This window comes from Gallus gallus, chromosome Z (assembly GCF_016699485.2).
Source record: "Gallus gallus isolate bGalGal1 chromosome Z, bGalGal1.mat.broiler.GRCg7b, whole genome shotgun sequence".
NCBI classification, from domain to species: Eukaryota; Metazoa; Chordata; class Aves; order Galliformes; family Phasianidae; genus Gallus; species Gallus gallus.
The window spans coordinates 31,451,296-31,467,530 of NC_052572.1; the positions used below are offsets into that span (position 1 = coordinate 31,451,296).

At 38.3% G+C, this 16,235-nt stretch overlaps 1 protein-coding gene across 22 annotated transcripts in view; it reads right to left on the minus strand.

Moving 5' to 3' along the window:
* The window catches only part of MPDZ (multiple PDZ domain protein), a 100,155-nt gene that overhangs the window by 52,428 nt on the left and 31,492 nt on the right, over window positions 1–16,235 (minus strand). For all 22 annotated transcript variants that reach the window (XM_040655587.2, XM_015280115.4, XM_040655586.2 and 19 more), the window contains 8 exons: window positions 15,944–16,032; window positions 14,226–14,421; window positions 12,933–13,022; window positions 10,881–10,960; window positions 8,604–8,750; window positions 7,695–7,862; window positions 6,547–6,729; window positions 704–913 (listed from right to left, as the gene is read on the minus strand). In XM_040655587.2, the coding sequence (XP_040511521.1) occupies window positions 704–913; window positions 6,547–6,729; window positions 7,695–7,862; window positions 8,604–8,750; window positions 10,881–10,960; window positions 12,933–13,022; window positions 14,226–14,421; window positions 15,944–16,032 (1,163 nt within the window). The remainder of the gene's footprint in view (window positions 1–703; window positions 914–6,546; window positions 6,730–7,694; window positions 7,863–8,603; window positions 8,751–10,880; window positions 10,961–12,932; window positions 13,023–14,225; window positions 14,422–15,943; window positions 16,033–16,235) is intronic.

Sequence of the window (16,235 nt, forward strand, 5' to 3'; positions counted from 1 at the left end):
TACACAGCATTCTTACTGACATGCTGTCTTAATAAACTTAGGTGTCCTAGGTATGATCCTTTTTACCACTGAAAAAGACAACGCATAATCCAAATCTTAAGGTTAATCACCTCCTCTTAAAACTCATGAGGTATTTTTTGCCTCAGGATGGCTGAAGGAAGGCAGTTACTCAATCTCACTCTTCAAACTGCTAGAGACTACTTTTCAAAATCAATACCAGAATTATTTATAGCTGTACCAAAATATCCAGTAGGCTCTGAAGCATCTGAAAAGTACTCATCTTTCTTTATATGAAGTGTGCAGCCTGTATACAAAGACTATACCTGTAGTAGACCAAAACTTGTGAAGTAGTATAGTAGCCAAATTCCAGAAAAAAACATAAAATGACTTTATGTCATCACACATGCAGAAAATCTAGTAACAAACACAAAATTATGTCTAGCAAACAGCAGCCCTAAAAGACCATGTTGGTCATAAGATGCTTCACTGTTTTCTCAGCTAGGAGACCCACATACTAGGTCCCACTTCACTATACCAGCTATAAACTACACAGGCCAGTCCTAAACACAGAAAGAAACAGGAATCTGCCTTTTTTTGTCACCCACTTGTATCCCAAAACACATAAAGTGTATACAGAAATCACGATCATTATGTACCAGCTTAAATAACAGGAAAAGTACCCATAAAATTCCAAAATCCTTACAGGCAGAGGTTTGGCAACTCCTATTTTAACTGCTCCTACTGGGGCTCCTTTCAATGCTTGTACTGCTTCTTCCAGGCTGCCATTCTCCAAGCTGATATCATTGACAAACATAAGCCGATCTCCAGGAGAAAGTCTGCCATCTTGCTCAGCCACACCACCAGGAACTAATGAGCGAATTAGAATTATAGTTTTTGAAGGGTCAACAGGATCCTAATAAGTAAAAAGAAAGAAAAACATTTCATTTTATTTAATCCTTTTTGTCTTGGTAGAACAATTCTTATGCATGTATTCTTAATGTCACCCAACACAGCTCTGCTCCAGATGAATCCTCTGCAGAAGCACAGACCCCTGTCCATGCTCCCCACACATTTATGCCTCCTACTTTTCATTCTTAATTATGAAAACTATTACTCTTTTCTAGGTGCTGTTTCATCACAAATCTTCATCACAGAATGCAGCCTGCAGTGTAAGTAAGTAATAAGTAAGTAATAATAATAAATAAGTAATCAAACCTAAAAATGCAAATAATTCCTACTGCAATGACACTGCAGATTTCATCCTTTCTTATACTTAGCTGTTTGTGAATACAACCATACAATGCAGACTGGGGAAATGTTCACATATGCTCTTTAGTGGAACAAAGGTCTCATTTCTAGAATCGCTCTGTACTTCATTGCACCAGATCTCACTCTGCTGAGAAAACACTTCTAAAGACTAAGTGCTTGTGCACGCCTAAAACAAAATGAAGTTCTCTTTCCAAAAACAAAACCAAAGGAAAAAAAAACCCAACCCCCCACAAACTTCATTAAAATTCCCATCCTCCAATGCACTGGTATTTTACAAATAAACTCACATCAAACTCTAAGAGTGGGAAAGTATGATTCTGTTATAACAGGTGCAGAAATGTGTGTAATTCTTATAGTCTACATTGTCTACATTGACAAGGAACACCAGTAGCTGTTAAAACTTCACAGAATCACAGAATTGTAGAGTTTGGAACAGACATATGGAGATCAGAGTTCTCAGCCCACCTCACCGCCCACTCATCTATCCCACACTTTCTCAGCTTTGGTATTAGAATGTTCTGGGAGACAGGATCAAAAGTCTCACTGAAGTCAAGGTAGACAACATCCACTGCTATGTAGACAACATCTGCTGCTTTCAAATCAATTCACTTGCAGGCACAGAAAAACAGGAGAAATGTAACCTTGAACAAGCTTTACTGATGGCAAAGGAAGGAGAAAAGCAAACACCTACAAACTGGCAAGCAACTGCAGTAATTTTCCATGCCAAAATGCCAATGCCAAAAAGGATGTACACCATAAAAGAAAGCTAAGACCACCCTTGACAATTTGGAGCAAATGATGCAGTACAGAAAATATCATGGGGTAATGAAATACTTTCTAAGTTGATATACAGGTAGATATTATGTTTGGACTTAAACACTGACAGATTCATCCACACTTTAAAGACTATCTATAATGCCATTTGAGATGACACTGCACATTTTTTTTTTTTTTTTGAAAAAACAAACAAGAAAAAAAATTTCCATTGTATGTGATTCTTACATCCCTCAAGTTCTTCCTGGGGGAAAGAATGATGTAAACTTTCCCAAAGGCCTGCCATTGTATAAAACATGATAAATAAATTAGTGTAAGCATAGCCCTGATTAAAGTCAATGCTCATTGAAAATTTGTTAAAAGAATGTGATGGGTAAAGCAAAATATGAACAGAAACCTTACTGCAAATTTAGTTTATTGCTCACACTATTAGATGGAAACAGATCCTTCACTGACAAACTGAAATGTTTTAACCTCATCTCACGTGTGAGAACACAGGACAAATCACAGCGATTATAAAATAGACAAAAACAAAGGTAAAAAAGGTAAATAAGTTTCAGAAAGCTATGCAGTCCTGCATGATATAATAAAACTCACACATGCAAAATATGTGCAACTTAAGGTATTTCCAACAATCTTTAAAAAGCACAATGTTTTAAATAACCACAGACAATCACAGTTTGTGTCTATACTTCAGAAGAGGCTAAAGCAAAAGCACGTTTTACTTTGTGCTGATCCAAATACTCAAGCTCAGCTATGGAGCCTCACTGCAGAGCATTAAGAGTAACACACTAAGCCATAACCATATACATAGATACTTGACAATTCCTATATATTTAAAACTCCTCTGTTCTTCACATTTACTTGTGAGCAAATGCAAAATATTTATGAGGCACAGTTTATTTCTAAGCAGTGCACCATAGGAATAACTTCCACCTACAAGTTATCTCACACTGTGCTTTTCATCAAGGGCAAGATTCAGCAGAGACCTGTTAAACCATCAAACACACTAGCAAAAGCCTACACTGACCAGAAGAAAAGTTACTTAACTCCGATGAGAAATTAAAAAATATTCACTGTGACAACTGGAAACGGAGGAGAGACGTTTGTTGGAACCTGACCAAATGCAAACAAGACACAGACACACAGCTGTTCTGATACAGGGGCACAAGAATCACAGCTTGAGATGACTGGGAACTTTGAAGTCAAACACAAAATTAATGAGGACATCTAGGCACATCCTAGATAGACAGCAGCTAAGCATAGGATTTCAGAATTACAGTCCTGTATTTTTGTAAATCCTGCTTTAAGCATTTAAGTCCTTTATTGGATCTTACTCTAAGCAAGGGCACCCTCACTGCAGATGCAAAATTCATGGCAAGATGCCGGAATATTCTAAGACGTACATCATCACAACCGTGGCACATCAGAAGGTCAGCTTTATCATAGAATCATAAGAATTATAGAATAACCAAGGTTGGAAAAGACCCACAAGATCACCCAGTCCAACCATTCACCCATCACCAATAGTTCTCACTAAACCATGTCCCTCAGCACAACGTCCAAACGTTCCTTGAACCCTTCCAGTGTCGGTGACTCCACCACCTCTCTGGGCAGCCCATTCCAGTGCCTGGCCACCCTTTCAGAGAAGTAGTATTTCCTAACATCCAGCCTGAACCTTCCCTGGCACAGCTTGAAGCCGTTCCCTCTAGTCCTATCACTAGTCACACGAGAGAAGAGGCCGCACCCCAGCTCACTTGTAGTTATAGAGAGCAATAACATCTCCCCTGAGCCTTCTCTTCTCTAGACTGAACAATCCCAGCTCCTTCAGTCGCTCTTCATAAAGCCTGTGCTCCAGACCCCTCACCAGCTTGGCTGCTCTTCTCTGGACACACTCCAGGGCCTCAATGTCTTTCTTACTGTGAGGAGCCCAAAACTGGACACAGTACTCGAAGTGCGATCCCACCAGTGCTGAGTACAGGGGGACAATTACTTCCCTGTTCCTGCTGGCCACACTATTTCTGATACAAGCCAGGATGCCATTGGCCTTCTGGGCCACCTGGGCACACTGCTGGCTCATGTTCAGTCGAGTATCAATCAATACCTCCAGGTCCATTTCCTCTACTCAGTCTTCCAGCCACTCGGCCCCAAGCCTGTAGCCTTGCCTGGGGTTGTTGTGGCCAAAGTGCAGGGCCCGGCATTTGGTCTTGTTGAACCTCATCCCATTGGTTTCAGCCCAGCTATCCAGCCTATCCAGATCCCTCTGTAGGGTCTCGCTACACCCAGACAGATTGACACTTCCAGCCAACGTGGTGTCATCTGCAAACTTAGTGAGGGTGCACTCAATGCCCTCATCCAGGTCATCAGTAAAGATATTAAACAGGACAGGCCTCAGCACCGACCCCTGGGGAACACCACTCATGACCAGTCGCCAGCTGGATTTAACTCCATTCACCACCACTCTCTGGGCCCAGCCCTCCAGCCAGTTCCTTACCCAGCCAAGAGTGTACCTGTCCAAGCCACGGGCTGCCAGCTTCTGCAGGAGAATACTGTGGGAGACAGTGTCAAATTCTTTGCTGAAGTCTAGGTAGACTACATCAACAGCCTTTCCCTCATCCACCAGACAGGTCAATAGCTCATAGAAGGAGATCAGGATGGTCAAGCAGGACCTGCCCTTCATGAACTCATGTTGGCTAGGCCTGATCCCCCAGTTGTCCCGCACATGCCATGTGATCTCCCTCAAGACAATCTGCTTCATAGCATATGCTCCATAGAGCATATGATAAATATGCTCTATAAACAGAGCATAAAGATGCTCCATAGCATCTTTCTCAAGATGCTAGTATTTTACTCATTATTTATTTTTCAGAATAAATCCTTACCATTAGAACCTGTAAAATAAAATCATACAATGGTTTGAGTTGGAAGGGACTTATAAAGACCACCTAGTTCTCTTCCCCAGCAGGGACTTTTTCCATTGGGACAAGTTGCCCAAAGCCCTATCAAACCTGACTTTTTACACTTGCAATGATGAGGTATCCACTTCTTTGGGCAACCTGTTCCAGAGTCTTAGCATTCTCATGAAAAATTCCTTCCCTTACAGTCAATATAGTTCCAACCTTCTTTCACACTGGAACTGTAACCCCTTTCAGTATATGTCCTTTTTCTTTTCCTTACAAATCTTTCTTACAAATACCTTTTATACTGAGAAAAGCTACAATAACGTTTCACCACAGACTGAAGAAGGCAGGGAGGACTTAGCTATTTTGTCTTCTGTGCATTTCCTACACGTGGTCATTAAGACCTCTTCTTTTTAGGGAGCTGCCTGTCCTGTTTTCCTTTAGCCTTGAGGGCAGTTCACTTACTAGGGAGTCCTATCAACTGACCTTTTAGACAGATGGAAATTCACTCCTAAAATTCAGGGTCTTCATTTTACTCTTCATCTGGCCCATATCCCTCAGGATCGGGATCATGCCTCAAGCCCACAACGGCATGACTACGGTAGCCCCAGCAGCTACCTACCTTGACCTCTCTCTTTCATCTGCATTGGTAAGCATCAGGTCTAGCAGTGCTGCTCCTCTGATTGGGCTATATATCAATTGGCTTAAGAAGCTATCCAAGAGTCTCCTGGACTGCTTAACAGCTGGCTGTGCTGCAGCAGATATCAGGATGACTGAGGTACCACAGCAGGATCAGAGCCTGCAAGCACAAAGCCTCCTGCAGCTGAGTAAGTATGCTTCATCAGAAGGTTTCCCTTGATAAGGCAGCTTGTAGCGAACTCGAACTATGAGGTTTCCTTCTTTGGATTTGCCATAAATATTTAACCATAGCTCCTCAACATGCTCATATCTGTTTTTCAAAGTCAGCCCTGTGCAGTCAGTCCATTTTTAACATAGAGGGCAAAAGCCCCATCTCTCCTTCCTTCCTTGCCTATCCTGAACAGTTTATAGCCATTGAAAACAGTGCTCCTATCATGTGACCCACTCCACCAACTTCTAGTGATCACGATTAGATCATAGCTTTCTAACTGCACAGCAGCTTCTAATTCCTCCTGTTCTTCACCCATGCTACATGCATTAGTATGGAGGGACTTCAGCAGGACTACTGACTGTGTTTCCTTTTTATTTAAATGCATCCTAACTCATTTGAGGCACCTTACACATTACCCTGCTGATTCCTCAATCCTCAGCAGCCCCTGGCAACTCCCTGTTACTCAAAACTCTCATCATTATTCAGATTCAAAGCTCTCCTTGTAAGTTTGGCCAGCTTGTTGGAAAATACGCTTTTTCCAGACTTAGATGAATTCCATCATTAGTTGTAATACATTAAAAGGAATAAGCAGTGTAGCTAGTAAGATGCCTGCCAGTAGTGACATCAATTTAGCTTTACTGTATTGGTTTCCATTAACATTTACCATTAAAATACTTATTTATATCATACTTTGAGACCCAAATAATACCAAGTATTTTGTTTCCTACTCAAACAAAAAGGTATAAAGGTTACCTGGTAGTCCAATATGCTAAATCCAAGTCCCATACTTCCTTTCTCCAGCTCAGTGTGTTGTACTTCTGCTTCCCACATTGTGAAAGAAGAGTTCTGCACCTCTTCCATAGTCTGAGCTGTAGAAATTTCCAAAGCTGTTTCCTCTGTGTTCGAAGAGCCAATGAATCCGAGATCTATATGAGCCTGTTAAAACACAGTGAACGTTAAACATCTGTGAATTTGCTGGAAACATTCACTGAGAAAGAACAAGATAATGTTTCCCAAAACAATGAGAAAGTGCAAACGTTCTGCAGAGTAAGAAAACAAGCCTGATTAAGTCTAGCACAGAATTAATGCCTTTGCAACTAATTATCCATGCTGGAAATGTATGACAGGACCCCCTGGTAAAATTATTTTCAAAATGGAATTTCTGTCAAATGAAAAAACTTCAGAAAATCTTGTTAAGTATATATGTGCTCAAATACAAAGAAAATATCAGTTATTAAATGGTATGCCTGTAAATAGGCTTCAACTAAAACATAGCAGCACTGAGTGAGAACATTTGGAAAAAAAAGAAAGGACATACACACAAACACATGTACATACATACACACATGTATATACATCTGCCTTTGATTTCATAACAAAGCTTTGCAAAAATCAGCTGAATGTTTTGCCTTGTCCAGAAGTAAGAATTATGTCTTTCTTTCATATAAATGCTGTTGTTTCGTTATACTGAAAGTCATTTCTACATGTTTATCACATCAGATTGTCTGGAGCTTTTAACTTATGAGTGACAGAAGCCTGCCAGCCATGAAGTGCATGTTCATTTCTACTCAATACAACCCAGAATTTGTGTCAAGTTCAAAACCAGCTGACATATAATCAGACTCTAAAAAAGCCCACCTGTAGAACAAAATCCAAGTAACCTGTGTAGATAGCTCTGTGTCCCTAATGATTTCTGCATGTGGCCTATCAGTACATACATCTTCTGGTTGGCTTAACATACAGCTAATGAATACAATTTGATTTTTTTTTATTTATTTGTTTCCAAGACCTAAAATATCAGAGAAGTATTTCTAATCTTATAAAAGACCTCTTCATGTTTTTCTTCAAGGAAACAGTCTTTTTCTTATGTTTTTTTTTTTCTCTTTTCTTTTTTTAAATACCTTTTCTGCAAGCTGAACTTCAGATAGACTTAGATTCTCCAGTACTTCTGTGTGACTGACAGAGGAAGCCACTGGACGGCAGCACACCATTGTCACCTTAATTGGCAGTTCTTTCAAGATATTGACCACATCCTTGTGGTTTTCTCCGAGCAAAGAGATCTCATTTACCTCAAGAAATGAAGAATGCACAGTGTTTAGTAGAAGTACAATGAACAAACATGAAAAAAAAAACAAAAACAGAAAAACATAAACTAATTATCTGATTATTTTAAAATCATTAATATATACTTTTACAAAAAGCTCAAATGGAGATTTTCAACCCTCAGTGTCTACTCAATTTGGAGTTCAGAACAAGCCACCAAGATATGTTTTGAGCTGGATGTGGGATGCCATCTTACAAACATGACATACTATATCATTTCACAGAACCCCTGAGTAAAGCATGGAATACACAAATATGAAAACAAACAATACTAGCTGACTTGCATGAAACAGGTATATCAAGCATGAAAACATATGGATTATGTTGATTTCTCTCAGTCATGCAAAGCAAACTCACATCTTCATTCTAAGAAAATAATTTAGGAAAGGAAACAAACCACTGTTTTATTCTTTTCACTGTAAGGGATATTTCTACTAAATCTAAATGCTTTTACTAGATATTCTTCTTTCATGGCCTTCAATTTTATCTGAAAAAAAAATCAGCTATGAGCTGAGATATGCAAAAAAGCACATGTAATCACATAAAAATGCATAAGTATATATGAAGTGACTGCTGAAACAATTCTGGTTATGGCTGGTATGAAGTTTAGATATGCTACATTCCCAAAATTGTAACCAGTGAGAAGCAAATCACTTCTCAAAAATCCTACTAAAAGCAGACCAAGAAGAAGTAGAATTTTTTCTTACTTCCAGAAGCTCATCACCACTGAACAGCTTGCCACTTCGTCCAACTGGCCCCTCTGGTAAGATTGATCTGATGAAATGATGTCCCACTGTAGCTTCAAGGCTTATTCCTAGCCCACTGCTTTCACTGAATTTGCTAACCACAGCAACCTAAGAGATTAAAAAAAGAAAAGGTTGCTTTGGTCAAATTTTCAGCCATATCCATAACCTTCAGATGCAGTTTACACACAAGGAAATCATTACTTCAGAAAAGAGAAACTAGAAATATTGTTATTTTTAATGCAGACTTTTTGACTGCAAAAATACGTATACTTCTTAGTTTAGTTATTTCAACAACACTGTTGAAAAATAGCAGCAACAGATTAAAAGAAAGAATCCAACCTAAACTTTCCAATACAATAAAAGCACTGAGAGGGTAAAGAAATCCATAAGATAAAAATTAAAATCTATAGGCCACATTTAGTGAAGTTTGTGCAATCACAAGCTATTAGACTACTGTGGAAAGCAAACAATTATTATGGATTCACAGAGCATAACCCAGGAACCATGACAGATAAAAACCTATTTGGCATAAAATGACTATATTGTCTCAGGCATGGATAAGAAGTGAACACCACAGACCCATTCTTTAACCTGCCTTTATGTGGTGATTCAGACTCTGAGGCAAAAATAAGAATTAAAAAACAAAAGAGAATACAAATTGAAAGGCAGACCAACTCAATGTGATTCATGCAAAACAAGAAGAGGCTCTGCATACTCAAATTTGCATTTGTATAATAACAGGAAAAATGCTTGGATCAAATGGGAGTCTTGCAGCAAAAACAGCAGCTTTAATCACATACAGCACTTCAGCACATGCAAGTGGGAAGTGTATATGACAACAGTGTATCTAATTGTACATATTTCTGCAAAGACTACTTCAAAATTATACGCCAAAGTCATTATGTTCTAAACTCAAATGCTGTTTATAGGGGAATTCCAAGGTCACAGCCTGAACCAACGGGTGGGCTACATGAGTGTGTGGGTGCCTGGAGCCGGGGGGGTGCTCTGGAGCTACCCCTTCTGTCTCTGCAATAGTTCCTGTGCAATCTGAGTCTGTGAGGGTACCCCTTTGCCCCTGCCCTTCTCTCCAGAGGCGCGACCATACGAACCGGGGAGGGTCACATTCCTCAGCTTGTCCCTTTCTCCAAACTGTCACCGGGAGGGGTGAGTTAATTCCTTTTTGATGTCTTTTCCTATTGTTCCTATTTCTCAAATAAAGGCTCTGTCATTGCCTTTGTTTGTTCTACACTGTTTTTCAACTGTATGTGCAAGAAATGTCCTAGGCATTATTTCTATCATTACACTGAAGAATTCTTTCAGTATAAAGAACTGGGTAGGAGATTTCAATATCTAGTTTGAATTTTGGCTAAGCAAGGGAGCACTGAAGTTTACCTCGAATACTGTTTTTTGTCTAATACACATTACCCTCACAAAGGCAGGAAATGTGTGAAACAATATCCATCATAACCTAAGATACTTGTGATTATTTGTCTTAGTTTCAGCTGCGACAGAATTGTTTTCCTCAGTGTCTGGTATAATGCTATCTTTTGGTTCTAGGAGAAAAAGAATAACACTGGTTGATAACACACCTATGTTTACAGTTTGCTAAGCAGCATTGCATAGAGCCAAGGCCATCCTTAGGAAACAGCCAAAGGAGCTGGGAGGGAACAGAATTAGGACAGCTGACTTAAACTGGCCAAAAGGGTATTCTATACCGCACCACTTCATGCAGAAGTTTTGAATGGAGTGAGAGTTCATCTCTCTTAGGCTGCTTGGAGGCTAGTTGGGGATTGGTCAGGGGGTGGTGAGCAACTGCTTGCGCATCACTTGTTATATACATTTATATAATTGTCATAATTATTATCCTTTTCTCTATCTTAGTAAATAGTTTTTGGGGATTTTTTTTCCTCAATCCATGAGTTCTACTTTGTTTTTTCAGTTCTCTCCCACATCCCACTGGGAAGAGGATGGAGGAGTGCAAGTAAATAACTGTGTAGTGCTCAGTCACCTGTCAGGTTAAACCAAAACATTAATTCACCAACATCACTATGGAAAAAAAAAAAAAAAATATATATATATATATATATGCAAAATTTATCCTCAGAACAAAAACATCTCTACAGATTAAGGGACATGTGTATAATTTTTTGTAAAGGAATACATTATACATATATTTGTATACAAACGTAACAGGTGCACAAATTCAAAGACAGTTAATAACAATTACAGTTTACTTACCACTATTTCATAATTTGACCCCATTATTCTCTGCCATTTTGCCTTCATTGCTTCTTCTTCTGTAGCACTTAGCTGGAAATCTAGAAGTTATGTCTGAGATTACTATGACAAAAACTAAAATGCTCTGTTTATTTCTATCACTGGTAAAGCAATACACCATGCAAGACTGCACTATCAATCCATGATGCCAGCACTCTCCTAAATATGACTAGTTTTGTCTCATTGAGTTTAGGTTTGCCAGATGGAAAACTTGCAGAATAGTTGCAAATTATTTGCAACCTGCACAACTTGAAACATCCCAGCCCCCAGAACTAACTGTAGTTTGAAAGATGAAGTTCAACCAAAACATTTGTCTTAAATGGCTAGGAAGAAAGGAAACATTTAAATTAACCTTGGTGTTCAGAAAGACAAGCAGGCACAAAGTAAATGAAAGTTATATACATGCGTCAAACATTTGTTAAGTCAGACTTTAGGTGGGTTGATCAGACTGATTCAGTGGGATGGCTGAAATATTTACAGATGTGATACTGAATCCTGCTCCCTTTGGATGGACCCTATATTTTATAAAGAGTAACCAAGGGAGAAGTTTTCAAACAAAATCTGGAAGTGTTATATTTTCAGAAGTGTAAGCATGACTGTTAAAGATCTTTTAAACATGTAGGCCCTAGAGGGCAGTGAAAGAACATGTGACAGCTTTTTTTTTTTCTTTTTTTTTTTCATTACGTTCACTAAGGACCACCCATATAAAGAGAAGTAAATAGCCAAATATTAGCTAAAAAGCAACAATGAAATCACTACTGGAATGGAAGGAGAAGAAGAATCACAATGCTATGAAAAATACAGTGATAGGCTAGACAGAACAATGTAGCAGCTCTTAAACTGACTGAAAGTTTATCTGCAAATTGAAAAAATGAGGAAATTACTTTCTCCTGCTTATTTTTTCCTCATTCAAACTGTTTAGATTCTAGGGCAGGAAATAAACAAAGAAACAGGCAAACAACACTCAGTATTTAGATTAAATAGTACAGATTTAATGGAACTCCACACATTCAAGGCCCTCAGCCCATGATGGGCATATCGTCAAGTAATCAAACAAACTCTTCAGGTCTAAATGCTCACCGGAAACAAAGACTAGAATCTTCATTAAAAGATTAAGGTCTGAAGTCACAGTGACTTTCCGTAAGAATTTAAACTGATTAACAGCCTCAGTGTCATAAACCTAAACAGAGCTCAGGAATATTAATAAAAATAAAGCCAGCTGCATAGGTGCTGTGTAGCACTGAAGTATGACAGTGCTTCCTCCAAAGTGGAGACCCTGTATCTGAAGAAAAGGTCTTAAAAACAAATCATTCAGCTACCTAGAAAAACGGAAAGCAGAAGTTGCAAAAAGATACACAGAAAAATATCTACTAAAAAAATCATATGGGTGGATGCTTTTCAGCTTCTCTCAAAGCTCTGGATACAAGAAAATGTTAGAAAGTACATCACAGCTGTCTCAGTCTGGAAAACATATGCCCACAAGTGAAATGCAGCGAAGTGCCTTAACTGTGAAAAGAAAATACCCACTACAAAATAAGAACTTCCACAAAAGGGAAAAAGCTTATCAGTACATCAGAACTGACTGAATTTCAAATGCAATCACTGAACACAGATTGAAATGACTTGGGACTTTGTGAGATGGAAACTTATCACAGGTGGTTAAAGTCTCCAAAAGGCATGTTAGGGAATAAGGAAGTGAAAAAGATAAGAAGTTCAAGTAGAAACATATAAATGGACTAAAACAAGAGAGAAATATGTAGCAAAAGCAGAATGTTTCATGTGACATCTTTTGATAAATGTAATTATTTTCAGACATATATGGTAGTTGTCAAAGTATTTGGCTTACGGCACTCAAGAGTACACAGGCAGTACATATTTTCATGTATGATTAATTCCTAAATGTACATCCTCACTTTCATAGCACACATGACAGAAAGACACACAGAACATTGGGCCTTAACATAAGCACAGACAAGTGCATTTTCACAGAATAAAATATCAAACACTGGGAACCTGTTTCCTGCTGTTTTATGTCCTCTCTGATGTTTACTGCACTGCCACTGCATGGCTGTGATGGAGATCCCTGTTCTGGTTCACTGCTATCTGGAAAAAGAAGAAAAAGAATTTTGAGCTATTTTATGTCTTCATCACCTTCATGGACATATGCCAGAGCAATGACTCTGGACCAGAGAATCCACATTTTCCAAACAGAACGTGGCATAAAGGATCCAGAAGAAACACTATATTTAAAGGTATTTTATCTTCTGTTCATGTTTTGCCTTCTCTCTGTGTCCCCTGTATCACCTTATGTTGTTTTTTGTTTTTTCTCTCCTTCTTTCATGAAGCACAGGACACTGAAAAATGAAAACGGTATAGACTTCAAGAATGTAATACTTCACAGATGGCAATGTTCTCACTTGTAGAAAATCTCTCCTGCTACAGAATTCTGATAAGTATGTTGCTGTCTGTCAGCTGTCTTGAACACTACTGGACTGGAAAAACAGCACTTTCTAAGCATTTCCTCTGTAATTTCTGCTGAAGGTAGGAATGAGAGGATGCCATACAGAGAATACATTACTAGATCTTTCAAAACCTTCTGCAAGTTGGGTATTATGCTTCAGACTATGAGCTGTTGTGTATGTCTACTGATATCAGCCCACAGCGTATGTAGCTGAAAATAATCCGTTTATCATCCCAGCTCCACGTGGATATTCTATTCAAACACATGGACTTCCATGATCTGGCACCTGCACTTCAAGGTACGCACAGTGTAACATTAAGCTTCACAAATTACATCTCATCATGAACAAAAATAGTATTTGCCATGCTTTCTGAACTTTGTACACAAGCATAATTAATGACCTATCAGATTATTAATAACTTGTACATATAAGCCACTGCTGTCATACCTCAAGACTGTGACACAGATATATAAGAGTAAAAGGAAACAAGACTCATTTTTTCCAGTGTGGAGAGTATCTCTGCTTTCTTTCCAACACTGCTGTCACCCTTCAGCATGAATAAAACACTACCTGCCTACTTACTATTCAAAGATTTACAGGATGTAAGCCTTGAAGGACTTCAGCTCATAGTGAAGTGCAGAGTTTTCAATATTTACTTTGAAAATGTAGCAAATAATACCATTGTTTCTAAAAGATTAATGAATCTGCAACAGGTCAAATTTTCCACTCATGTATAGCACCAGGAATGGCAACTGAGAATGAATTTAGTCAACTTTATTTCCAGTTTGTAATTAAGAAGAAAAATATTTCAAGTCCAATTTACAGTAAAGCCAGTTTTAATTACCTTTGGCTGTGCTACTGTCCACTGTTTGTAACATTAAGTCCCTTTCAACAGCAGCACTGAAGTCCTCCTGGGGCTGAATATAATTTTCCTGCTTAAGCCCTCTTCTGATCAAAGTGAGTCGAACTGTTTGTCCGGTGTGTCGCAAAACATCAACTGCTTGTTGGTTAGTAAAACCCTGAAGATTTGTTCCATCCACCTGCAGGATTAAGTAGCTTATTAGCAGAAAGATAGAAAATGTCCAGACTACAGCTATACTGTTAGTAATCAGCATCTGTCAGAATACAAAGCAAGTAGGAGAACAAGAACAAAAACCTGGAAGACATACAAATGTTCAATACACTAATCACTTTCACTTGAACACTCATTAGTTAGCTACCAACCAACACCACAGCAAAGTGGGGAGAAGTATTCTGGGTGCCTGTCACAATAAGGCCATGCAGATATGCTCTGTGAGCTGAGAAGAGACAGGAAGTACTATTCAAGGTGCCCCATACAGCCTACCTGACTGCTCCAACACCCCCACCTTCAAGTAGGAACTAACTTGGGGGGGGAAGTTTTATATATAAACCAAATAAACAATACATAAACTAAATAAATACAGCCATGGTCAGGACAACTAGCTAGAGTGGTGTGAGGAAGAGCACATTTGTTCACTGTAACAGGAGGAAGTACAGAGCACAGCTCTAGGCTCAAATAATGTCAGATATAGGGAACTCTGTTGTTGAACACAATGAAGTTTAAATTCCCTATCAAGCACTGTACCAGCTGCCCAGTTGTTATTTATAGTCCAGTATTTTAATGAATATAGTTTTAGATATTTTACCTCATTAACTCAGCTTTGTTTTCTGAATACTCTGGAGTTGCTCAATTTCATCCCACTGGCCCCAGTACACACAACTTTTTGTTCTTCTTTCTGTGAGCTCTGTATTACCCTATTTTTAATCCATCTCACTCTTCCAAACCAGTAATTTCTGAAATACCTTCAAGCAGTATTACAGCCCCTTACCCCAGTAACTGTTTGGGGCTATCTTCGTGGCATACATACTCCATTACTGTAACTCCTCCTGAAAAAAGAATAGCTCTTCTTTCACCTTTAATCATTTTCTTGCCCTTCTCCGAACTACTTCCAACTCTGTCATCCTTCTAAACATAAGGTAATTAAAAATAATCCAGGACTATTTAATGTTCCCACTACATTAGTAAACCACATTGTTGATATGTTTCAGCCATTTGAGCTCAACATTTAAATAATTATAAATATCATATATACTTCCACTGCCAAACATGAAGGCACATTTCTACTTAGAGAGAGACTGTAATTTGTTGTTAGTGCTGCCTTCGCTATCTGCAAGTCCAGATGTAAGGTATGAAAATATTTTTTCTGAAAGTCAAAATTCTTAATAACACTATTATAATATATGTTAAAAATCATTTTGAAAATAGTTGCATAATTTGTATCAAACTCTGAAACTCTGCCTTTACTAACTAGTGTCAACAGTCCTGCTGATAAGATACATGCATACGAGCAGATTTCCTTAAGAAATGTGAGTTACATGTGGCATAATCAGAAAGCTAATGTAATTGAATGCTCAGTTAAAAAAGGATTGACCATTTCAGTGACAATCTTAAATGTTTTAAGCGAGTATTATATGAGCATTTTTTAACAACTTGTATAAGTATAGAGCTTTCCAAGCATTCTCATTTCTTTGCTTACTTACAACTATAATTTGATCTCCCACATGGATTCTGCCATCTTGTTCAACAGCGCTGCCTTTTGTAATGCTTTTCACAAAGATACCAGAAGGTTCTGGTATGAAAAAACAGAGCAATTTACATTAACTAATAAATTAAAGAAACAGTTTAAGTAATGCAAATAACTTATTACTAATATCACCAGCAAAGAGAGGAAAGAAATTACAATCTACAAGTAAGATAAGGGAAGAAAAACACAAGAGAGTACATGCTTTAAGTAAAACATATATAATACTGTTTTCCTAAAAGACGAGAGCC